Raw genomic sequence first — 26,077 nt, forward strand, 5'->3', positions numbered from 1 at the left:
TTTTTTTTTTTTACTGAATAGTATATTTTGAACACATTCCCATATCATCAAATATTTCACACTTCTGACTAGCTGCAGCGTATGAATCATGTGGAAACACCATGTTTTATCCAACCATTCTCTGTTGTTGGACATCAGGCTTCCCTTCCCCGTGGCCCAATGCTGATGGTGCAAACCTGGGTCTGAATCGCTGATTCTTTCTTTAGAGGAGATTTCCAGAAAGGGAATTACAGACTCAAAGAGTGTCCTTTATGGATATTGATATATACTGCCAAATTGCTCTACCAAAAAGGTTTATCACGCAGTTTATACTCCCATCAGCATGTCTGTGTGATCATTTACTATACCTTTGGCTAGTCTGAGAATTAAAGTAAAAAAACTTCTAATATATGAACACATCAAGTCCATTACTCTAATATGAAGTTATATATGCCATAAATGACTCCTATATCAAATAGGAGAATCCAAGTATATAGTAATGATGACAATACCTGCTCTTTAGTTAAGTGGGTAAAAAAAACCCACTTTCGTCGAGTCGATTCCAACCCATATTGACCCTAGAGGACAGAGTAGGTCTGCCCCATAGGGTTTCCAAGGAGCGGCTGGTGGATCTGAACTGCTGACCTTTTGCTCAGCAGCTATTATCACTTAACCACCGCACCACCAGGGTTCCAATTCAGTGGGTACCATATGCTAAATACAGTATTAGGCACTTTAAACATACCATCTCCTTAAATTCCTTCAATAATTTTTCTGAATGAAGAAACTGAGGCTCAGAGAGGTTAAGTAAATTTTTTCTAAGGTCACAAAACTATTACGCAGAATAAGCTGGGATTTCAATCTAGGTACATCAGAAACCATGTTTTCAGTTGACACACTACTGGTCTCCCAAGTACAGAAATATAAACTAATGCCTCCTTGCTCCTGCATAACAGCCTTTCTCTTCTGGGCTTGGGGATGGCTCCTGAAGGTGGGCAGGTGCAGTTTCTAACTGAGGCTGGTTTTCAGTTCTTTCAGCTGGTCCAGAGCATCCTGAGACTGCCATATGTTCCTGGTCCCTGCTGCGGGGGTTATGTGGGAGATATTGAAGGTAGAGAATAATTATGAATTTGGGTACCAATAAACAAATTTGCAAGCTTGAGCTTGAACAGGTCACTTAAGCTTAATGAAGAAATTTTCTGTTTTATAGCTGGAGACTGTATCACTCAGCTAAAGTTACCTGTAATGTGTAGACCATTTATAAAAGGCAAGACTACGGATATCTAGGACTAGTTCTTTACTAGAGAAACAACTCAGGCTATATATCCACTGGACATTTTTTTCTTTTTCTTACAAAGATCTAGACCCATGTTGGACCCCTGGTGGCAAAGTGGTTAAGAGCTCAGGCTGCTAACCAAAAAGGTTGGCAGTTTGAATCCACCAGCTGCTGCTCTACTCTGTCCTATAGGGTTGCTATTAGTCGGAATCGACTCAACGCCACACAAAAACAGACGCATGTTAATGTTCTGAACTCACACTCAATTATGTTTTTTTTTTTATCAAGCTCTTAATAAGTACCCTTATTTCTCAGCCAAAGTATCAATGCATACTTTGGTAATACCTTATTCTTAAAAACCCTATCATGACATCCAATATGCTAACAGAGCTGTAGCATAGAAAAGCTCTGGTATTTGTTCATGATGGGGGTGGTTTGGAAAATAAAGAGATCTTTAAAAGGTTAAATTCTGGGAAAGAGGAGACACCTTTATAGGTCATGTCTATATTTGATCAGTACATTTTACTTTAATATACATAATTTAAAGGCAAAATCATGAAAATTACCTCCTGCTGGGACCACATAAATTACAAAATGCAAAAGGGAGCCGAGGGCTTCTAGCATAGCAGGTACACAGTCCACTAGCTCTTCAAATCATCTTCCAAAGATGTCAGCTAGACTCTTCAGCAATGAGCAACTGCTGAAGCTTCTCTTTTAACTTGTTTGTAGACTGTCAAAGAAGAGCACACCTGGGTACCCAACATAAATTTCTTTTCCAAAAAGCACACTAGAAAAAGTTGTGATGGCCACCTTTTTTTTTCCCCCCTATTGCTTTCTGGTACCTATTAGATCATGTATGTGTTTGTTTTAAAATTAAAATCTTGGCTAATCAAGCATTACTTCAAATCATGAATGATGCCCTCAGCAGGTTAGCATAGAAATCACTTGTTTGCTTTCATTTCCTCATTAAGAGAGTCAGAAACAGTTACTCATGAGCTAAGAATTACTTTCGTCATAGAGTGAAGATCAATGAAAGCAAACAGTGAAGGCAGAATGTATATAACATAAGCATAAAAAACAAGGCTGTCGAGTCGATTCCGACTCACAGCGACCCTATAGGACAGAGTAGAACTGGCCCACAGAGTTTCTAAGGGGTGCCTGGTGGATTTGAACTGCTGACCTTTTGGTTAGCAGCCGCAGTTCTTAACCACTACGCAACGAGGCTTTCCAACGTAAGTACGGTTCCTTAAAAACGCTCCCTAACCATCACCTAAACTTCACAAAAGAAACCTGTATAATTCAGGTCCCAGGCATCGGTCTGAATGAATACCAGGACGTCAAGGACATAGAAAAACCTAAAACAGTTTCTAACAGCTGACAGTGTTTGCTCACTAGAGTATGTCCCCCTCCCTCATCCAGTATCTTCAGTCATTCGTTCACTCAGTCATTCTGTCTCTCTCTGGCTCCTTCCCTGCCTTCGGGTCTCTACTAAGTACTGATGCCGCCAACATCATCAATAACAGTGTCTTTTGCTTACTTCTGCAGCCTATCTGTCAGCAGCCCTGGTAGCGCAGTGGTTAAGTGCTTGACTGCTAACAGAAAAGGCTGGCAGTTCGAAACCAGGAGTCACTCTGCAAGAGAAAGACATGGCATTCTGTTTGGAAATCCTGTCCTGTCAGGTTTGCTATGGGTCGAAATCAACTTGCAGACAACAGGCTTGGGTTTTTTAAAATCTAGTTATCACCCTATTTTCTTCTTTCTTTTATCATCAATTTTGTCCTGATTAATCTACTCCTGCTCTTCTCACTTCCTCTCTGCTAACATTCCCTTAGCCTGCAGCTGACTTACTTTCTGACTATTCAAAAGCCAGAGGCATTCAGTGCCAAATTTAAGAATCTCTTCTCAAAGCTTGACCATGAAAAAAGTAATTTTTATGTTTTCAAAGGAATACACACACACATATTAAAAATCAAGGAAAACAACTTATGATGAAAAATAAAATTATGTCCTTTTCTTTTCATTAATTCTAATTCTCTCTCTTGTTTTGCTGATTTCTACTCTAGTGTATATTATTTCGGAGCCCTGGTGGTGCAGTGGTAAAGAGCTCAGCTGCTAACCAAGAGGTGGGCAGCTCAAGCCCACCAGCCACTCCTTGGAAACCCTATGGGGCAGTTCTACTCTGTCCTACAGGGTTGCTATGAGTTGGAATCTACTCAATGGCAATGGGTTTGATTTGGTTTTAGTATATTATTTCTCTCCTTCTACTTACTTTGGGTTTAATTTGCTCTTTTCTATTTTTTTTTTTTTTTTTGTGCTTTAGATGAAAGTTTATAGAACAAATTAGTTTCTCGCTAAACAGTGAAAACATATATTGTTTTGTGACACTGGTTGCCAACCCTCTGACACATCAATGCTCTCCCCTTCTCGACCTTGGGTTCCCCACTTCCATTTATCCAGCTGTCCTGTCCCCTCCTGCGTTCTTGTCCTTGCCCCTGGGCTCACGTGCCCATTTGGTCTTGTATACATGGTTGAACCATGTGTGCTACTGTTTGTTTTATAGGCCTGTCTAATCTTTGCCTGAAGGGTGAACCTCAGGAGTGACTTCAGTACTGAGTTAAAAGGGTGTCCTGGGGCCATACTCTTGGTTTCTCCAGGCTCTGTCAGACCAGTAAGTGTGGTCTTTTTTTGAGTTAGAATTTTGTTCTACATTTTTCTCCAGCTCTGTCTGGGACCCTCTACTGTGATCCCTGTCAGAGCAGTCAGTGGTGGTAGCTGGGTACCATCTAGTTGTGCTGGACTCAGTCTGGAGAAGGCTGTGGTAGCTGTGGTCCATTAGTCATTTGGACTAAACTTTGCCTTTTGTCTTTGGTTTTCTTTACTCTTCCTGGCTCCCAGATTAGGTAGGACCAGTGGAGTATCTCAGATTGCTGCTCACAAGCTTTTAAGACTCCAGATGCTACTCACCAAATGTCTTAGTTATCTAGTGCTGCTATAACAGAAATACCATACATAAGTGAATGGCTTTAACAAAGAGAAATTCATCCCCCTCACAGTTTAGGAGGCTAGAAATCTGAGCCCAGGGGGCCAGCTCCAGGGGAAGGCTTCCTTTCTCTGTCAGTTCTGGGGGAAAGTCCTTGTCATCAATCTTCTCCTTGTCTAGGAGCTTCTCAGCACAGGAACCCTGGATCCAAATGACGCACTGTGCTTTCTTGGTATGAGATCCCCTGTCTCTCTGCTTGCTTCTCTCTTTTACATCTCAAAAGAGACTGACTCAAGATACAACCTAATCTTGTAGATTGAGTCCTGCCTCATTAATATAACTGCCTCTAATCCTGCCTCATTAACATCAGAGAGGTAGGCTTTATAACACATATGAAAATCACACCAGATGACAAAATGGTAGATAATCACACAATACTGATAATCATGGCCTAGCCAAGTTGACACACATTTTTGGGGGGCACAATTCAATCCATGACACCAAAGTAGGATATAGAACATTTTCTTTATAAACTATATTATGCCAATTGAGCTGGATGTCCCCTGAGACCACGGCCCCAGCCCTCAGCCCAGTAACTTGGTCCTTCAGGGAGTTTGGATGTGCCTATGAAGCTACCACGACTTTGCCTTGGTCAAGCTGTGCTGACTTCACCAAAGCTGCCACTTACCTATGGTCTAGTTAGTGTTCTTCCCTTCCTACCCCTCCCTTCCCTTGTAACCATCAAAGATTGTTTCTTTCTGTGTGCAAACCTTTTCATGAGTTTTTATAATAATGGTCCCATACAGTATTTGTCCTTTTCTGATGGTCTTATTTCACTAAGCATAATGCCCTCCAGATTCATCCATGTTGTGAATGTTTCGCAGATTCATCATTGGTCTTTATTGTTGCATAGTATTCCACTGTGTGTATGTACCATAGTTCATTTATACATTCCTCTGTTGATGGGCACTTAGATTGTTTTCTAATTTCTTAAGGTAGAAGTTGGGGTCACTGATTGAAGTTTTCCTTCTTTTCTCATATAGGGGTTCAGGGCTATAAACTGACTGGTTTAGTGGCATCCCACAAATTTTGATACTTTTTTCTTTCATTCAGTTCAAAATACTTTCTAAATTTCCCTTTTAATTTCTTCTCTGATCCTTGATTTATTTAAAAGTGTATTTACCGTCCAAATATTTGGGAATTTTCCCATTATCTTCCTATTATTGATTTCTAATTTAGTTCCACTATGCTCAGAGAAAATACTTTTTCATTTGAATCCTTTTAAATTTATTGAGGCTCGATTTATAGACCAGAAAAGTCTATGTTGGTGAATGTTCCATGTGCACTTAGGAAGAATGTGGATCTGCTGTTGTTGGATAGAGTGCTGTATGAATGTTGATTACGTCAAAGTGTTCAGCAGAAATCTTCTGCCATCCTTATTTTTGTTTCTCTGCATGTACATATCTTTTTTTCTTGGCTGATTTTATAATTTTCTCTTTATCATTGACTCTGGGCAATTATGACATATCTTGTAGTTTTCTTCATGTTTCCTGAGTTTGAGGTTCATTGATCTATAGGCTAATAGTTCTCAATAAATTTAGAAAAATTTCAGTCAATATTTCTTCAAAATTTTTTTCTGCTCCAAGTACCCCTTCGAGACCTGTATGTTTGTTGTTGCTGTTAGCTGCCACTGAGTCAGCTCCGACTCATGGCAACCTTACGTTAAACAGAATGAAACATTGCCCAGTCCTGTACACCCTCATAATCTTTGGTATGTTTGAGCCCATTGCTGCAATCCATCTCTTGGAGGGTTTCCTTTGTTTTCACTGACCCTCTACTGGATGGTGAGACTTCATCTTGCTTACTCTGGACATGTCATTGGTAAATACCAATCACTGGACACATATAGGCTACCTGACATTATCTCATAGCTCACTGATATTCTGTTCATATTTTTTTGATTCACTTTTCTCTGTGTTTTCATTTTGAAGAGTGTGCATTGCTATGTCAAGGCCACTCATCTTCTCTTTTGATGTCCTTGTCTGCTAATTCTAATACGTATGCTATATACCTGGGTTTCATTTTCCAGCTTGTTTGCAAATCTGTTAAGTTTTGACTGAATGTCTGATACTGTAAGTTTTACATTGTTGGGTCCTGGATCACTTTGAATTCCTGAAAGTATTTTTAAGCGTTATTCTGAGATGGAGTTAAGTTACCTGGAATCAGTTGGGTCCTTGTAGGTCTTGCTTTTAAGGTTTGTTAGTCATGACCAGAGCTGTGTTTGGTCTAGGGCTAATCGTTTCCTATTATTGAGTACTTCTGGGTATTCTACCCAATGCTACATAACTTATGAGGTTTTTCAGTCTTGCTGGTCGGAGAGGCACTATTCTTGGCCCTGTGTGAGTCTGAGTACTGCTCTCTCTAATCCTCCAGGTGGTTTTTTTTTCCCTGGCCTGGGCAGTTTCCTCATATGCGTGTGCTGACCAATACTCTGCTGAGCACCAGAGGGGCCCTCTTGTACTTCTCTGGAGTTCTCTCTTTGCAGTTCTCTCCCGGTACTTGCCCTGCAAACTCTAGCTGCCTTGGTCTCTCTTGACTCCATCTTATCAAATCAAGGAGTATGCTGGATGCTGCTTGGGATCCCCTTTCTGGCCTAGAAACTCTCTGAAGATGTTAGGCTGGGGCAGATAGAGCCTCACCTTGTTTATTTCCTATCTCTCAGGATTCTCTGCCCTTTGTTGCCTGATGTCCAGTGTTTTAGAAGCCACTATTTCATATATTTTGTCCATTTTTTGTTGTTGTTGTTGTTTCAGACAGGAGGGTAAATCTGGTTTCTGTTACTTCATCTTGGCCAAAAGCAGAATTCCTCCATCCTTCACTTTTGTTCACTCTAGAAATACTTACTGAACACCTATTATTATATAGCTGGTGTCTCTGGGCTATGTGATGGCAATTAGTCAGCAAAGTATACAGTCTTATGTCTCAAGGTCCTTATATTCTAATAGGAGATAAAGATGGGTGAATAGACTTGATTCTTAGATGTTTCCTAGAACTTCATCTTTGGCCCTCTGCTTTTCTCACTAATTCATTCCTAATAATGTTTATCTAGTCTCAAAAATTTAAGTTGATGACTTCCGAATCTACAGGTCCAGCTCTGTCCTGTTCCCCCAAACTCTAGTCTTATATTCTCCCCCTGCTCACTGTGAGCCACATGAACCTGAAATCAGCATTAATTAGTTTCTTCTCATCTCCCCGTACATCTAAACAAACAGTCCAGTGGATTCTATCATAGAAGTAATTTCCAAATCCATCTTCTCTTCTTCATTCTGCATAACTCAAACTCTGAGTACCAATTACATTCTAGGGACCTCTATGCCTTCGGTCTTGATCCCTTGCAGTTTATCCTGGATAATGCAGCCTGAGTAATCTTTCTAAAAATCTGCTCACAATCCTTTGATGACAAGTTATTGATTTTAGAATAAAACGGAAAGCCCTTACCTGGTTTATGAAGCATTTTAGGACGCAGTCCCTGCCTACATCAAATTTCAGCACTGTGACTCTCCTTTATTCTCACCTTATGTTCCAAGCATACTTACACTTGTCATTTCCTGAATGTACCATGTTTCCACCTCAAAGTCTTTGCACATGTATAATTTCGTCTGCATAGAATACTGCTATCTCCTTTCATTCCCTGATTCCTTTAGCTCTTTAAAAATTCGGCTCAGACATCTCCTCCTCCATATCCTTTCCAACTCTGCAGTCTGTTTCAGGTACATACATTTATTGGCACTCCTTTGCTTACATATTTTCAGAAACCCAACTCAATCTAATTAAAAACACGAAAATTACTGTAAAGAGTGTCTCAAGAATCTAACCACAGGGGTACAGGTGAGCCTTAAGAACCAGAAGTAGAGCTGAAGTGGCACCAGGATCTTCTCTCCACGTTGTCTCCTCTCCGTGCGTCCTGTTTCCTCTTTGCTCTGTGTCTCTTCTCCTCTCCACACATCCTGTCTATTCTCTTCTCTGTGTCTGCTTCTTTCTTCTCCTTCCTCTGAAGATCGTTTTCTTTCACCATTCCAGTCCACATGGTGGAAGTTGTCACTGTCAGCTCCTCAGCTTCGTATCTTATATAGTCCAGAAACATGGAGAGACTTACTTATCCTTCTCAAGTTCAGGACCCTGAGTGGCCCAGTTGCCCACCCTGAGTCAACCGGTTGGAGCCAGGAGGTAAGGTCATGCTTCCTACAGTTGCCCCTGCCGTAATCATGTGGTCTGAAAGGGTTGGGGTACAGAAGTGGTAATTATTCTTCATGGAGTTTGGAGCAGATAACCCCAAAGGCGGCCACTTGAGTAGAGCCACATGATGACTTATATCAGAACACTGCCTGTCTCTCTTCAAAGAGTTCTTTTAGGGCGAGAACTATGCCTTTTATCTATTGTATTCTTTAGTGTCTGGTAGGAGGGAGTGATCAATACATGACGGTTGGATGACTAGATAAAAGTACATAATGACCAAACGGAGCCCTGGTGGCATAGTGGTTAAGAGCTCAGCTGCCAACCAAAAGGTTGGCAGTTTGAATCCACCAGGCACTCCCTGAAAACCCTGTGGGGCAGTTCTACTCTGTCCTGTAGGGTTGCTACTGAGTCAGAATCGACTCGATGGCAATGTTTTTTTGTTTTTTAATGACTAAATAGGTTAACTTATAATTAATAAGCTAAGTTCCTCAAAGGACCAGGGACTAAAACACATGGCAAAGCCTTATATGATGTAATGGGAAAGAACAGGAATTAGGAGGTGAGAGACTCTCGTAGTAGCCTGGGCTCTGCCACTAATGGCAGGCCAGGCATTCAACTTCTCTACACTATAGTTTCCTCCTTCATCGATAAACATTTGTATAATAACCTTACCCACCTCTAGGTGGAGCTCTGGTGGCACAGTGGTTAAAAGGCTCAGCTGCTAACCAAAAGGTTTGCGGTTCGAACTCACCAACTGCTCCGCGGGAGAAAGATGTATCAGTCGGCTTCCATAAAGATTACGGCCTTGGAAATCCCATGGGGCAGTTCCACTCTGTCCTACAGGGTCACTATAAGTTGGAATCGACTCAACAGCAACAGGAACCTACCTCTCCAGGTTGTTGTGAGCTTCAAATGGGGTATCGGTAAAAGCACTTTGAAAAAATAAAAATCTCTTCACAAATATAAGGAGAATTATTATTACAGGAATCATACATGCACAAATAAGGAATTTAAAAAATAGCATACAATACTGATTACTGGGAGTTAAAAACTACTGAAAGTAGAAAATGATAAGAAAATAATGACAATGAATGCCAGCATAACTCAACATAAGGTAGAGATTTTCAAATATCAAAAGCCTCCAAAGGTATGACTCATGAAATACAGAGTTAAAAAAAAAAACTCATATGCTTTTGCCAAGGGAAAAAGAGATTTTTATTTGTTATAATTTATGCATCATAATTTATGGCTAAAGCTTAACATGAAGCAAAATGTACACACTGAGAGAACCCACCTTTAGCTTTAGGATTTCATTTTTTTCTAATTTTACTGGGTAAGTTATAGTATTCCTGTCTTGTGGAGATATTACTATAGATACGATTAAAAACCTTACGATAAATGTACTTTAAATGGATATGAGAGGTAGTTTTTATCAAAGACTTATTCAACACATGAAAGTTGCTAAGGATGAAATGAGATAATATGTATAAAAATGCATTCTAAATGGCCATATGAAGACGGGACTACCGGATACGGATTTATCAGTAAAGGCCCGGGGGCTTCTTCCCAGATGGCAAGTAGAGCCTGGAGAGACTTGAAAGATAGCTGATAGTGAAAATTTTCTGATTGGATAAAAATCATTAGAAAACTATAAAGACTAATGGTATCATATTACTGTTAGGTTTTAAATATTTTTTTTATTTTATTGGTGCATCTCTACATCGAAGGTGAGGGAAGACAAGGATTCTGAGTATATGTCTGCAAGTTTTTGTGAAAACACCTCTTAGTGTATCTTTAGTGCTCCCTTGGATTAAGTTGGAAAGGCTTAGACTTTTTTTGCTCAAGAAAACAGGTTAGAATGGTGTTTCCCGTAAAGGCTTTGGAGCTCTGGTGGTGTAGTGGTTAAGAACTTGGCTGCTAACTAAAAGGTCAGCAGTTTCAATCTACCAGCTGCTCTTTGGAAACCCTATGGGGGCAGTTCTACTCTGTCCTACAGGGTCGCTGTGAGTTGGAACTGACTTGACAGCAATGGGTTTGGTTTTTTATAGAGGCTTTGGACATACAGCCAGCTAGAATTTAGGGGATGAGTCTTGAACATACAAAAGGTTTTAGGATGAGTTACAAAACCTAAGCAACAATCCATGCTTATGAAATGCCTATATTAACTTATTTTTTAAGTCATTTTTTTTTTTTTTTTGATTTAAAAAGCATAACCAAAACCCATTGCTGTCGGGTTAATTCCGACTCAAAACAACCCTACAGGACAGAGTAGAACTGCCCTATAGGGTTTCCAAAGAGCAGCTGGTAGATTAAAATGGCTGACCTTTTGATTAGCAGCTGACAGCTCTTAAACACTGTGCCACCAGGGCTCCTTAAAAAGCATAATCAGTTGGAAATAAGTGATTGTTCTCTCCTAGTAAGCACACCAAGAGGAAGCTTGTGTATCTGAATCCCAAGCTAACAGTGAAACATCTGAAGGCTGCACACCCTGACTGAAGGTCACAAATGTGTACCTGGCAAACCCATTCCAATGGAGCAACAGACAAGATTCAAGGACAAGGGTCACAAGACCTCTAGCTAATGCTAAAAATTAGCTGCATAATGCTTCAGACCCATTTAAACACTAGGCTACATTTGCTGTTATTTATATATAACTGAAATATTAGTTAAAATTGATCAACATTTAATTCCCCCCCCTCCCCCCGCCTTTTTTTACTCACCTGTAAGATTCTTTGCAAGATTGATGGCAGGGAAATAAACGTGGCCATGCTGTTTAGAACTTGCATGGTCAAAGATTTCAGAGCTGTTATAATAAAATGTTAATATTAAGGTTAGTTTAAAATAAGACTTTTCAGTTCTTCCTATAAGTCAGAGGAAAAGAGCAGATTTATATAGGTTCTTAGAAACTTAGTTAACCAAGGCCAGTTTGATATTTTTAAAATTAAGTGTTAAAGTTGCAAAGACTACTATTATTCAAGACAAGTGATACAACTGGTGCCACATAAAGAATTTAATCCAAAAAGATGAAACAAATATGGGCTCGTTAAGAAAAACAATAAGAACATGATATTGGGGAAAGGTACCATAATGATAATTTTTAGCAGAGAAAAATTGGGTTGATGGTATAGGTAGTTCTGATGAACTTACCTTCAGAGTATGGGTGAGGTACAGCTGAGCTGGACAGCTTCTGAGGGGCCATCATTGCCTCCAATAATGGAAACCAGAGTGCCTACAGTGTCAGAGGAAGCCGAAGAAAAAACAAAGTGCTACATTATTTTTAACAACTAACATCAGCATGGAGTCTCTAGGTGGTATAAACCGTTAATGCACTTGGCCTGCTAACTGGAAGGTTGCCAATTCGAGTTTGCCCAGAGGCACCTTGGAAGAAAGGCCTGGCAATTAACTTTTGAGAAGTTGTCATTGAAGACCCTACGGAACACAGTTCTACTCTGACACACATGGGGTCACCATGAATCAGAGTTGACTCAACTGCAACTGTTTTAACACGAGCATAGTGTTTTTTAGGCTGAAATGTACTTCTCACATACATTTGTTGGAAGAAATTAGACAAGAGACATTGGCTGGGGAGGGAAAAGACAAAGACACACACACACACACACACACACACACACAGAAGCAGAGACCACATCTAGAATAGAATGCTTTTATAATGCAGCCTTGGGAAACATAAGGAAGGTGAAGTAAGTTTAGGCCTTGGAATTGCAATCTGATATGTCTTAGACAAGGGCAGGTTCAAAGGAGCCAAGACAGAGCTTCCTGCTAGGTCCTTATATACTCTGGTATAAACACATCACTGACAAAGCCTACATAACCTTATGCACTGCAGGAAGGAACAGAGAACCCTTCCCCAGAGCTCCCCTCCCCCAAATGCTTCTTCAGCTATATCAAGCAAGGTAAATTGATTTATAAAGGCCAAACATAGTATCTTAAAAAAAAAACCAAACCAAACCAAACCTATTGCCATCAAATTGATTCCAACTCATAGCAACACTAAACAAGAGTAGAACTGCCCCAAAGCGTTTCCACGGAGTGGCTGGTGGATTCGAACTGCCGACCCTCTGGTTAGCAGACGAATGTTTAGCCACTGCGTCACCAGGGCTCTGACCTAGTTATCTCAGGAGGAACCTACTGCTGTGAACACCCAGGAGGTATGAAGAAAACTAGTTATTGACAGAGCAGGGCAAGCATGTTATTTACAGAAGAGGATGTATTTGTAACTCTACCACCAGGGACCACACAACTCGCCTGGCAATGGAACCACCAGCGACTACACAACTTGCCTGGCAATGGAACCACTAGGGACCGTACAACTTGCCCGGCAATGGAACCACCAGGGGCTACACAACTTGCCTGGCAATGGAACCACCAGCGACCACACAACTCACCTGGCAGTGGAACCACCAGGGACCATACAACTTGCCTGGCAATGGAACCACCAGGGGCTACACAGCTCGCCTGGCAATGGAACCACTAGGGAGTGTACAACTCACCTGGAAGTGGAGATACAGCAGCAGTTTAAGGCAAAGGGGACAGGGTACGGATCTAGCAGATGTCCCACTGGGAGACCTGCTGAAAAGCCCTACTTCTTGTTGTTAGTGGCACTGAGTTGATTCCAACTCATGGTGCCCCCATGTGGGCAGAGCAAAGCTGCCCCACAGGGTTTTCAAGGCCATGATCTTTTGAAAGCAGATCTCCAGGCTTGTCTTCCCAGGTGCCTCTGGGTGGGTTCAAATCACCAAACTTTTGAGCAGTTGACCGTTTGTGCCACCCAGGGAGAGTTACCAGGAGACCCTTATCTGCTCTCATTTGAGGTTTTTTGAGGCCAGGATTTTATGCTGCTGCCTTTTTATGCATCTCTTTAAGTTTTTAAGATACTGGTTTTAACTGTGTTATCTACTGGCTATTCTTTGTTTTATTTTATGCACTACTCATGACCTTATAATCTTGTTTTCTGTTCTTAGCATCTCTTAATTTACCTTTTAGTTACCTGTTTTAACTTGTTTTTATAATCCTATCATTTATTTCCGTGTATTTTTATTTTATGGTTCTTTAATTGTATATGCCATACGCAATTTCACCTTTTGGTTTTTATAATGAACTTGATAATGAACTGTCTATATATCTACTTACAAATGTTTCATTGGATGATGTAATATCTTCAAGTATTTTCTTAAAGAAACTATGGAAATTACAGATACAGAATGCAAGTGTCATAAATCTTAATGATGTAAAACAATAATATAACTAATCAAAATTAGGAGGGATGGAAAAGGGAGGTTGGAGCAGGGCTGAGTTCATGTGAACTTCCTTACTCGCATGGTGTCACAGATATAAAAACTGAAATGTAACTGTGAACATATTAAACATAATAATTCCAAGCTATTACATTTATTCATATATATTTTTTAAAACTTTAGAGAGACTTGCTAAGAGATAGTAAGGTGAAGAAACATGTATCTGAAATGTATTCCTCAGTTTTATGTAAGATTCCTAAATGAAATTTTATACTATATTTATTTTTAGAAGCAAATACTATTTGATCCAATTTTTCTAAAATTATATCAACCTACCCAGTGCCCTCGAGTCGAGTTAGACAGATAAAAAATATCTAGAGTGATGATCACTAAATGATAATGATGGTTACTTCTGGGTAGTAGCACGGATATACCCAAAACCCAAACCCATTGCCGTCGAGTTGATTCTGACTCACAGTGACCCTACAGGACAGAACAGGATTGTCCCATGTGGCTTCAAGGGAGCAGCTGGTAGATTTCAACCACCGACCTTTTGGTTAGCAGCCGTAGGTCTTAACTAGTGCACCACCAGAGCTCCGGAGTGGATATAGGGTGATTATAAAACAAAACAAAACAAAACTTTCTGTGTAACTTTCTGTATTGCATAATTTTTAAAAATATTGAGTATGCATCATTTCACCAAAAAACAGGTTTTTTACATAAAGAAAAGGAACCATGTCCATATTTACATGTGCTTGTTAAATACAATTTATATTCTACAGGGTTTTCATAATTTATGACCTTGGAAACTCCTTGACAAAAACTTAAATCTGAAAGTATACAAAGGGAGAAATTTACACATCTCCTAAGAACAGAAAAGATACCAAGATTGAATATTTTCATAATAACATGTATGGCTGTATGTATGCAAAGTCAACACTGCTTTCCTTTTCAGAACCCCAGGCAGGAGGAAGAGGCCAGGTGTCAGGTTAGGGGCCTGAACCCTGGAAGCGCAGGCGCAGAGCAGTTAGACCATATCATGCCACAATCTTACTTCTTAAAACGGCTGTAGAATTTAGTTTCAAGTCACATCTCGCCCCCTTAGTTTCTGCTTCACTGCTGTAACTCCCACCTGTACCAGGTGCTCAACTATACCACCTTCAGGTTTGTTTTGTCAGTTTTGCAGTCTGGGATCGGCTACAGCAGTGGTTCTCAACCTTGGCTGCACGCTGTAATCGAGGTGGGCTTTAAAAAATACTGATGCCTGGGTCCCAACTCCAGAGATTTTAATTTAATTGGTCTGGGGTACAGCCTGAGCACTGGGCTTGTCAATGCTCCCAGGTGACCATAATGAGCAGCCAGGTTGAGAACTACTCTGTGATAGCCTCCCTGACCTTTTCCAGCTTCCTCATATCCCCCAGGGCTTCCCTCCAGTTCCTCACGCTCACTCTCCTCCACGGGGAATAGAAGAGAAGATGAATGGCACTGTATCCATAGCACCACTACACAGAACACACAAACCTCCGTCCAAAGAGAACAAGGACATCTACTGTGCACGTACCTGAAGCTCTGCAGCCCAGCCAAACCTAAGAATACAAAACTTTCTGTGAGAACAAAGAGGCCAGCCACTGCTCAGAACACCTTCCAGGAGTCTTGTACTCCTGGGAATGCTCAACAGTGATTACAATCCAGTTGAATTAAGCTCAGGTGGCTGAGAGGGCAGTGGGAATAGAATTAATTCCTTGTTTCAGATCGGAACAGGTTTTTAAATGCCTCCGTTGTCATTCTCCTACCTCTCGCTGCTGCTGGCTCAGATTATGGGAATTTCTCTGGCAAAGGGCTATTGTCTCTGCCACGGTGTCTTCAACATCCTTCAACGAGGGATCTTTTTTTGTATCTAGATTCAGAAAGAGTGTAAACATCTCTTAAGGATGTATTACTGATTAATCTCAGAGCTTCTGTGAAAAAATTAAACTTTTTTTCTTTGCAAAGCTTTAGTTCTGTATTATAAAATCATCCATAAGACCAGATACAGCCAAAATTGAATCGACTAAAACACAGATGATTCTATACAATAGGAATTTTCCATATAAAGGCTTGATATGTATAGTGTACATAAAGCATACCATACTCAGCATTTTAATATGCTTTAAACAACAACAACAAAAAAACCAAACTCGCTGCCACTGAGTCCATTCTGACTCATAGCCACCCAATAGGACAGAGTAGAACTGCCCCATAGAGTTACCAAGGAGCAGCTGGTGGATTCGAACTGCCGACCTTTTGGTTAGCTGCTGAGCTCTTAACCACTGTGCCACCAGGGCTCCTATGGAATACCACCAGTTCTCTGCTTGTGTGGATTAGCTGGTAGAGACTATCCTTCACCCTTCTTGCCCTAGCAGCTCTTCTTCTGGGAGGTAGATGTCCCCCCCAAGTTACTCTCTTCCGTCCTTTTGTCATTTTTCAATGATCTCAATCACTCTTGTGGTTTCAATTCTCATGTCTTTGCTAATAACTTTAACATATACACCTTCAGCCCTTATTCCTTGCAAAATCTGCAGGCTGAATTTCCTACTGCCTCAAGGCATGGATGTTCTGCAAACATCTTGAACTTTATACGTGCAAAACCCCAAGTGATGTTTCTCCTCGTTTCAAGCCTGCTCCTCCCCCGACATGTTCAACTGAGGTAATGGAGCCATCATCTTTAAGTCAACCAGTTTATAAAGCTTCATCTATGATGCTTTCCTCTTGTTCCCCCCACACGTTCAAATGAATTGCCAAATGCTGTTAATTCTACTTTCACTGTTTCACATGCCCACCACTTTCACCATGGTGGAGCTTGTCTTCTGCACTACTGCAAAGCCTCTTAATTAAGCTCTGACTTCCAAATTTTACCGCTCTCACTAGAGTTTTTTGCCACAAGTCCAAAGAGATCATTTCCACAAAAGCCATCGAAGGCTTCTAATTTTTAAAAAATAGAATGTAAGCAGGACTCTGACCCTAAGTAAACGTTCTGGCTCAACTGCTCACCCTCTGTGTGCTGTGTCTCCATATTATTCTTATTCCCTGGGGTTACGGGCCAGGCTCTTTCATGTCCATCTCTCCCCTCGGCTTAGAAGCCCTTTTCTCTGCTTTTGCTCATCAGACTCCTATTCATCCTTCCAGTTTACTTCAAAGGCCATGTCTTCTTCAAAGCTAGCTCTGACTTATTGGTTACAAATCGTTTTCTAGTTCTCCACTCTCCTTGGCATATTCTTTGTCTCTTGTAAAACACACATTGTTTATATATCTCTCCCCTACACATTGTTTATATATCTCTCCCCTTCACTAGTGTAGTTCTTTGGTGGGGGTCGTGTCTTTGCCATTCCTCTGTATAACCTACAAGAACTAGCACGGTGCCTTACAATTAACAGATCTTCAAAAAATCTTAGCTGTACTGTCAAAATTGAACCTGAAAGTAGATGGCAGACACCAGCCTATTAGTGGGAAACTTATCTTCACTGCAATTCAGAGAATTGGTTTCTCTACAGATGTATCACCTGCAAATCGCTGTACTGATTTTGGGGGAGCGTTTGTCTTATTTTCCCTCAATCCACATGTTGTTTGCAAAAATTATTCCCATAACACTAAATTTAAAAATAAAAATGTCATAAATGTAACAAACCCAACATAATTAAATTGATTAAACATAGACTGACAGGACAAAAACAACAATTAACTGTCTAGTTGGACTACTAACATGGAAAAGCCAGTCAAGTATTTAGGGATTCCAAAGCTATTTTGTATAATATGAGATGCTCAAGATACAACAGAGACCTCATCGTCTAGGAACTAGCTATTAAAAAAATGCAGACAAATAAGTACAGAGAATTACAGGAAAAGGTGTATTAGGAGAACAGGGGGACCAAGAGACCCAACAATGTGATGATGTGTTAAAGAGCTAAGACAACCTAAAAATCACCTATGGAGCAATTCCTTGGCTTCCAGGCTACTTTTAAAATGTCAAGGAATATGATTAAAAGTATATATCTATGTATAACAAGGCCACTCAAGATTCTAAAACATCAACGTTTACTGCTCTGGGCTAGAACTGTATATATACATTTGGTACAGAAAACCTGGAGGATGTACCAGTTAGAAGTTCTCATTTGCTGCTGCTCACTACATTATAGTGATTTTTTAGGATGTTAGTTATGTACCTCACTGATACATAACCAAAAAAATAATAATTATAACCAAAAAAATAACTGATAGCAGTAAACACTAATCTTCTGTACATTTAACATCATTGACAATTAGCTTCACAATGCCACAACAGCTTATGTGGTTTCCTATTATGAACCCTTGAAAACAAGCTACAATTTGGGTCAACGTTGAACTGGATCAACCACAGATGCAGATGGGCTAATGTAATTATTACTTAATGAATGCAGGGCTCAAAACACAGAGTCCATGGAAGAAAAAATAAGTTTAATTTTACACTCAAAAACTTACTTTCATCTTCACGTGTTATCTCCTGAACTTTGCTTTGTAGTCTCTAGGAAGTAAAAGAATACAGGAGGTGAAAACAGTGCTTTATATTTCTAATCCACCCAATAGTTAAATTGATATATTTAAAGGAACGCCTCCAAGAAACAACAAGGTTATTAAGGAAGGTCCCTCGCTGTCATGTGGAGGAGAGCCCTTGTGTATACAGAAAGCATGGCTAACTAGCGGTACTGGAAGGGACCCAAAATATGAAGTATCCTCTATTCTGCCCCACTTCTGCTTTTGTTATTATACCACCGCACAGTCACCACTGACATTCTTTAGGCCCAGTAATGAGATTTCATCTGTGTTTTGTAAAAGAGAATAAAATTCACGCTGGGTTATAAAAAAGGGGGGGAAGAAAAAGGACATAAGTCCATTCCCATAATGCAATCACTGCCTTTGTATTGATGACTCCCAAACATGCACTTATGATGTCCACTGCTGCTCTACTGAATTTAGAACCTTAGATACCCCTGATTGATGTTTCAATGGCTTCTTAATATACACTGAAGCTGACCTTAACATATCCATTCTATCCTAAATTTGTTCCTTTTCCTGGGGTCCCTATCTAGGCTCATGTTATGTTAAACACCACAGAATCATCATTCACTACTCCCTCACTCACCCCACGCGACACTCAGATGGTCAGTGAGTTCTCACATCCATCCACTCCACTCTCCTCATCACCACTGCCACACCCAGTCCAGCCCTTGTCAGCTCACACCTGCACTACTGAAGCTGCCTCCCAGGGCTCCCTGCTTCCAGTATTACCTCCTCTTTTCCTCCTCTGCCAGCAGATCCTACCATGGTCATCAGAGCAACTTTTTCAAAGAAACAGCATCAGGCCAGTTCCTTGCTTAAAAACCATTAGTCGATCCCCGGTGACAACGGGATCAGTCCTAATTCTTTGGCACGCCCTACAAAATCTTCCCAAATCTGGACCTGGCCCTTGTTTCCAGGCTGACCTGCCTGCATATTGTATACTCTAGCCCTAGCTGGCTGCTGTCCTAGCAGCCAATGCTTCTTTGTGTTCCCATGTCTTTGCAAATAGCAGTCTATCCCTATGAGGATCCCTTCCTTTTCCTTTTCCCCACCTCTGCTGGAAATACACCCACTTATCCTTTGGAACTAGGTTCAGAGTACCTTCAACAAATAAATGGTAAGGAAACAAAGAGATGCAGGGCTAATCTACAGAGCAAATGAAAGCCTATGCAGCACCTCTGTGGGCTAGTCTCCCTAACCTGCTTTAGAACCACATGGCTAGAAAGAAAATGGAAGCCACTTGAATCATTAAAAAAAAATCATTTTATTGCGGTAAAATATATATACATAACACGAAATTTGCCATTTCGGCCATTTTTAAAAGTACAACTCAGTGACACTGATAATGATTTCCCACTATTTCTGAAAGTTTTTTATCACCCAAATAAAAATGCAGCACCCCTTAAGCTTTTTTTAAAAATATAAATAGGGCATCCCTAACCTAGTCCTAGTAGATGAAAATGTTTAAAAAAAAAAAAAAAAAGGAGAGAACATCGAGTATTGGTAAGAATGTAAAGCAACCAGGATTCTCATGTATCACTAGCAGGAGTGTGAAATGGTACAGCCACTTTGGAAAAAAAGTCTGGCAACTCTTATAAAATTAAGCCTGTATCTAGCCTAACACCCAAAACTCAAATCCATGGTCATCGAGTCGATTCTGACTCACAGCAACCCTGCAGGACAGGGTAGAATTGCCCAATAAGGTTTCCGAGGCTGTAGTCTTTATGGAAGCAGACTGCCACATCTTTCTCCTTTGGAGCAGCTGGTGGGTTTGAACCGCTGACCTTTTGGTTAGCGGCCAAGCACTTTAACTACCAGGCCACCAAGGCTCCTTATACCTAGCCTATGACCCAGCAATTCCGCTTCTTGGTAGTGACTCAAGGGAAATGAAAATACATGTGTACAAAAATACTTGTACGAGAGTGATCATAGCAGGTTTATTTATAACAGCCCCAAACTAGAAATAGCCCAGGTGTCAATCCACAGGAGAATGGAAACACAAACTGTGGCATATTCATACAATTAAATATTACTCAGCAATAGAAAGAAGCAGATTAGATGAAATAACAGAGATAAATTTCACAAACATGCTGAGTGAAAGACGCTTTACACACAGCATACATCCTGGATGGGTCCATCGACATGAATGAAGACAACAAGCAAAACTCATTCACAGGGAAAAATCAGAGGGGCGGCTGTCTCTGGGGGATGGGAAGTACCTGGGAAAATCAGGAGGAAGCTTTCGGGGATGATGCTAATGTTTTCTATCTTCTCAGGGATTTGGGCTACGCAGATACATGCAATTTGTCAAAATGCATCAAATGGTACATTTAAGATTTGTGCATTTTGCTGTATGCAAATTTTAACTAAAAAAAAAGTACCAGTAATATTGCACTCTAGACAATGACATGCTTGATAAAAAGTATTCGTAAAATGTACTAACGCCTGCAACTTATTTTGAAACATAAAAAATTCAGATTAATGAATGGATAGGGGAATACACAGAAACATGACAAAGCAAATAAACATAGTCAAATTTTACCTCTAGCATTATTAAGAAGGCACCATGAATATCTCCTTTTTTCTCCAATAGATATGCAGTGACTTCATGAAGTTGATACTTTTGGGTAATCTAGGCAAGAAGAGAAGAGAAATATTTTTGTTCACAAATCTCCTTTGTGGCGTGAGAAGATTCTACTAAGAACGAAAAAAAATTGTGATAAATAATGAATTCATATCTTAGCAGTGCACCACTTTACACTTGCATACTGCATACACAAACATTTGACTTTCTAGTCTTCTAAGGCCCACTCGGCAATTCTAATAGGACTGAGTTCATTTTTTTTTTTTTCCAGTTATTTATTAAAAAAATTGTTACGCACCTGAGTGAGGTGGAGCCACCGGAGAAAAGGTTAACACATACACGTAAATGGTAATAATATAAACTAGAAGTTGATACATGTTAAAAGAGGCATGTAGCCAGAGCTATGGGACTGTAAGGAGAGACACACAAGAAGTAGTGTGTGACCTAGTTCTCAGGTAATGGCTAACGCTGGGAAATGTTTTTACAAATAGTATTCAGAATTTGGGGAGCAGCATGAGCAAAGGCAGAGGGGGGCAAACACTTTAGCATGTGAGGGATGATGAGTAGTTTAGCCGGCTGCTGTGGGGAGAATGAGAGACAGTGACTAAGAAATAAAGCAGAAATTACAGAGCAAGATTCATAGAAGGCTTAACTCTCTGTCAGCTTACGAAACTTGGGCTTCATGCTCTAGGAAAAGAGAGGAGCGATGTGACCAGAGACACCTCTCAGTAAGAGAAGTCTAAGACAGGAGGAGCAGAGAGGGCAGAGGCTGGAATTAGGGAAATCGCTGAGAGTAATTTCAAATTAGTAACAGTAAGAGGTTAATAGGAGTCAAATAAGGCATAGAGGGAATAGAGAGGCGAGGACTGCGACAGAGAAATCTAAAGAAAGAACTATACGTCTTGGCATAAGATTTGGTGTGCGAGACATGGAAGCTGGGGGCCAAAAATGATTCTGAGGCTTTGAGCCTGGCTCCCTGAAAGGATGGTATACTGGGACTGCCTATTTTTACACAAATACCACGTGCCTTCTACGTTTGTTTACCAACTGCTTCCTCCCCCCTACCTGGAGTTATTTTCATAAGCACGCTATGTAACTTTTTTTTTTTCCCACACCGAACTGGCACAGCAACGCTTATGAAAATAACTCCATGTAGGAGGGAGGGAGCAGTTCGCAAACAAACATAGAAGGCACGCATTATTTGTGTAAAAATATAGTATATCCTGGAAATGCAGGCCTGGAGCTAAGGAGAGAGGTCAGGTCTAGAACAGAGATGTCCAAAAGAAATATAATGTGAGCCACATATCTGAATTAAAATTTTGTAGTGGCCACATTGGAAAAAAGTAAAAAGAAATAGATGAAATAAATTTTAATGTATTTTATTTAATCCAATATATCTAAGATATCATCTGAACATGTAATTAGTATAAAAAAATTACAGGGATAATTTATATTCCTTCCACACTAAGTGTGTATTTCATACTCACGGCCCACCTCAATTTGCACTGGCCACATTTCAAGTGCTCAATGGCCACATGTGGCAGTGGACACTGTACTGGACAGTACAAAAACCCACTGCCGTTGGGTCGGTTCCAACTCACAGTGTCCCTAGAGGACAGAGCAGAACTGCCCCATAGGGTTTCCAAGGAGAGCTGGTGGATTTGAACTGCTGACCTTTTGGTTAGTGGCTGAGCTCTTAATCACTGTGCCGCCAGGGCTCCTTGGACAGTACAGGGCTAGAATATAAAGCTGGAAGCCACCGACAAGAGAGGGTATGCAGCCATGAGACTACCTGAGGTTTCAGGGCTTAGAGAGGAGAGGCCAAGAACAGAGTCTCAGTAAATACCTACATTTAGGGAGTGAAAGAATATAAAAGCCAGGAATTTACTATGGTCAGAGAACTAAGAAGGGAACTGGAGACACTGGAGTTTTAAGGAATCTATTTTTTTTTTTTTTTTTTTATGGGGTAGAGGGGCAGTGAGGAGAGTTTAAAAGGAGAGATGGTAAATGGCATTAAATGCCATATAGAGGTCAAGGAAGATGAGGGCTTTCACGTGGGAGACCTGGGTTCAATTCCTGGCCAAAGTGCCTCATGTGCAGCCACCACCTGTCTGTCAGAGGAGGCTTGCATGCTGCTATGATGCCGAAAAGGTTTCAGCTGAGCTTCTGGACTAAGATGAACTAGGAAGAAAGGCCTGGTGACCTACTGAAAAATCAGCAATTGAAAACCCTAAGAAGCACCGTTCTACTCTAATGCACATGGGGTGGCCATGAGTCAAGGTTGACTTGACAACAACTGTTACTTTTGTTTTGTTTTGTTTTACTGTAAAGCTATATTAAGATATGTGATACTGGTGTAGATATAAACAGACAACGAAAGGAACAGGGCAGAGAACCTAAAAACGGGCTCATAAATATCTGGGAGTTTGGCATATAACATGATGGTATTAGAAATTAGTGAAGAAAGGGTAATACATGCCACATGGACAATCAGCCATCCACACAGAAAAAATACATAAACCCCTCTATTAATCCATCTGCAAAAATAAATTCCAGACAAACAAAATGCCTAAATGTAAGAAGCTAAACTATAAAACTTGTATAAGAGAATATCCTTTATGCCATCAAAATAGGAATAGAAACAAGACACACACAAGATTAAACCTTAAAGGAAAAGACTGATAAAGTAAAAACTTCTATGTGGTACACGTCACTAAAAACCAAGTTGGAAAACATGCCACAACAGATTGGAAAGGCATCTCATCAATATATATGATCAGCATAAGAATTAGGGATTCAGAAACTATGAAAAAAAAAATCTATGAGAGAAAGGCAAAAACTCAATAGAAAAATGAGCCAAGGGCATGGAAAGATAATTCAGAGAAAAGAACACCCAAATGGCCATTAAACATTAAACTAGGAATCAGTGACACCCATCATGCTGGCAAAATTAAGTCTAAGAATACTAGGAATTAGCAAGGATGTGGAAAGAGCAAATCTCAAACACTGCTGATGAGAACAGATGCACTTTGGAGATCGACTTGGCAATATCGAGTAGAATTAAGCTAAAAGGAGCCCTAGTGGCGCAGTGGTTAAGAGCTACGGCTGCTAACCAAAAGGTCAGCAGTTCGAATTGACCAACCGCTCCGTGGAAACTCTACAGGGCAGTCCTACTCCGTACTATAGGGTTGCCAGGCGTCAGAACCGACTTGATGGCAACGTGTTTATTGTCTAAACAGTCTCTAAAAAAAAAAACAGTCTCTGGATGATGCAAATAGTTAATGTGCTTGGTTGTTAACTGAAGGACTGGAGGTTCAAGTCCACCAAGAGGCACCTCAGATGCTACTTAGAGAAACCTCACAAGGATACACAGATGTGTACAAGGATGTGGGCACCGTTTACAACAGCAAAAGACTGGAGACAACCTAAATGTCTATCAGCAAGGGAACAAGTAAACTGTGTTATATTCATTCATTAGACTATTATATGATCGTTAAAATGAATGAACTTAATCTACACGTAAAAATATGGATAAACTTCAAAAACATAACATCTAATGAGAAAAGCAATGTGCAATAAGATACATGCTGTATGATAACATATGAAGTTTAAAAACATATAAAGTCATTTTATATATTTTTATATAGGAACAGCCATATATAGGGAAAATAATAACATGGATGGGAAGGATAAACACCAGCTTCACGTTGGTGGTTACCTCAAGGGAGAGGGGGTATGTGACAGGCAAAGGGTAACTTATTTCAAAAACAAACAAGAAGTAAGTGAAGACAGGAAGCCTGTCAAATTGGGTTTGTAGGTACCTATGTACGTGATATTCTCTGCATTTGTTTTCGTAATTAAAAAAATTGTAAAAGTATATGAGTGGTTTAGGACGTGGAAACAGAAAATACAGGTTACTATTTCAAGAATATTGATAGTGAAGGAAAAGAGATTCAGTGAAACCCATGCAAGCCAGAACTCGATGGGACTGCCTTGTTTCTCCAGGTCGCCCAAGTTTTCCGCCTTTGACGGTGTGGTCTTATGACTTTTCTATCAGTTTCTATTAGTGGAAAATACTTGAGTTTTCCTTCTCTGCCACGTTTTTACCTACACAGGTTCCAGCTTTTGCAGGTGTTATTGTAATAATGGTAGTTTAAAAATGAATTTTAAGCAGGGAACATGCTAGACTCTTATAGCAGACGCTACCATTTTTATTTGGGAGGGAACAAGTGAAGAGAATCAAGGCAAGGCCTGTGTTACGGCTACTACGCTGCTATTCAGCCTATCACGTGTCATGGTACAGCAGGACTATCTAACCATCAGTGTCTGCAAGCAAGAGCTTAGTCCTTTCCTTTTAATATTTTTATTATATTTCTTTTTCTAGGCTTAGTCTGTTGGCTAGAATTTCTACAAAAGCTTGATTGACAGCAATGACATACACGTAGTGTTCTGACTTTAACAGGAGAAATGAGGACGCAGTTTACCACAGCAGCTAAGAGCATGCACTATGAAGTCATGACGCCCTGCTGGGGCAGTGGTTGAAACACTCAGCTGCTAACCAGAAGGTCGGTGGTTTGAATCCACCAGCTGTACCGCAGGACAAAGAGGTGGCAGTTGGCTTCTGCAAAGATTTACAGCCTTGGATACCCTGTGGGCCATTCTACAGGATACTCTACAGGGCCACTATGAGTTGAAATTGACTCCACAGCAATGGGTTTGGTGTTTGAGTACCATGAAGTCAGACGATCTGGGTTCAAAGCAGGAGCTACTACTTACTAACTATAAACTTAGGCAAGTAAGTTAATATACAAGTCTCACTCTTTTCATCTGTAAAATGGGAAGTGTTTTGGAACACTTCACTCTCACCTTGTCTAGACTGTTGGTCTTACCTGAATGGTTTCTTCTAGGCGGTAGCATTCAAGGACTTGCAGAGTCTCTATAACCTGGGTTGGGTTGAACTGACACAACAGCTCAATGAACTGCTCTGTAATGCTGGGAGTTATCTGCAGTGATTCCTGATTTATATGAATACCTTCCCTGGAAACATAAAAGGCAGGAGAGTGCTAATTGGTGGTTTCATTTAATCACATGTACGATTACAAGACTACAGGTAAGAAGTGTCTTATGTTAAAAGTAAGAACTCTATTTCAAGACTACCGTCTGGCCAGATAACAACATGAACTAAAAATCTCAAA

General features: G+C 40.4%; 1 protein-coding gene across 12 annotated transcripts in view; it reads right to left on the bottom strand.

Moving 5' to 3' along the window:
- The window catches only part of VPS8 (VPS8 subunit of CORVET complex), a 229,439-nt gene that overhangs the window by 47,219 nt on the left and 156,143 nt on the right, over nucleotides 1–26,077 (bottom strand). For all 12 annotated transcript variants that reach the window (XR_002786485.2, XM_064278125.1, XM_064278406.1 and 9 more), the window contains 6 exons: nucleotides 25,772–25,919; nucleotides 20,841–20,930; nucleotides 18,221–18,263; nucleotides 15,520–15,623; nucleotides 11,619–11,700; nucleotides 11,192–11,274 (listed from right to left, as the gene is read on the bottom strand). Coding sequence is in view for 11 of the 12 variants with exons in the window: in XM_064278125.1 (XP_064134195.1) it covers nucleotides 11,192–11,274; nucleotides 11,619–11,700; nucleotides 15,520–15,623; nucleotides 18,221–18,263; nucleotides 20,841–20,930; nucleotides 25,772–25,919 (550 nt within the window). In the remaining variant the exon portion in view is untranslated. The remainder of the gene's footprint in view (nucleotides 1–11,191; nucleotides 11,275–11,618; nucleotides 11,701–15,519; nucleotides 15,624–18,220; nucleotides 18,264–20,840; nucleotides 20,931–25,771; nucleotides 25,920–26,077) is intronic.

This window comes from Loxodonta africana, chromosome 1 (assembly GCF_030014295.1).
Source record: "Loxodonta africana isolate mLoxAfr1 chromosome 1, mLoxAfr1.hap2, whole genome shotgun sequence".
NCBI classification, from domain to species: Eukaryota; Metazoa; Chordata; class Mammalia; order Proboscidea; family Elephantidae; genus Loxodonta; species Loxodonta africana.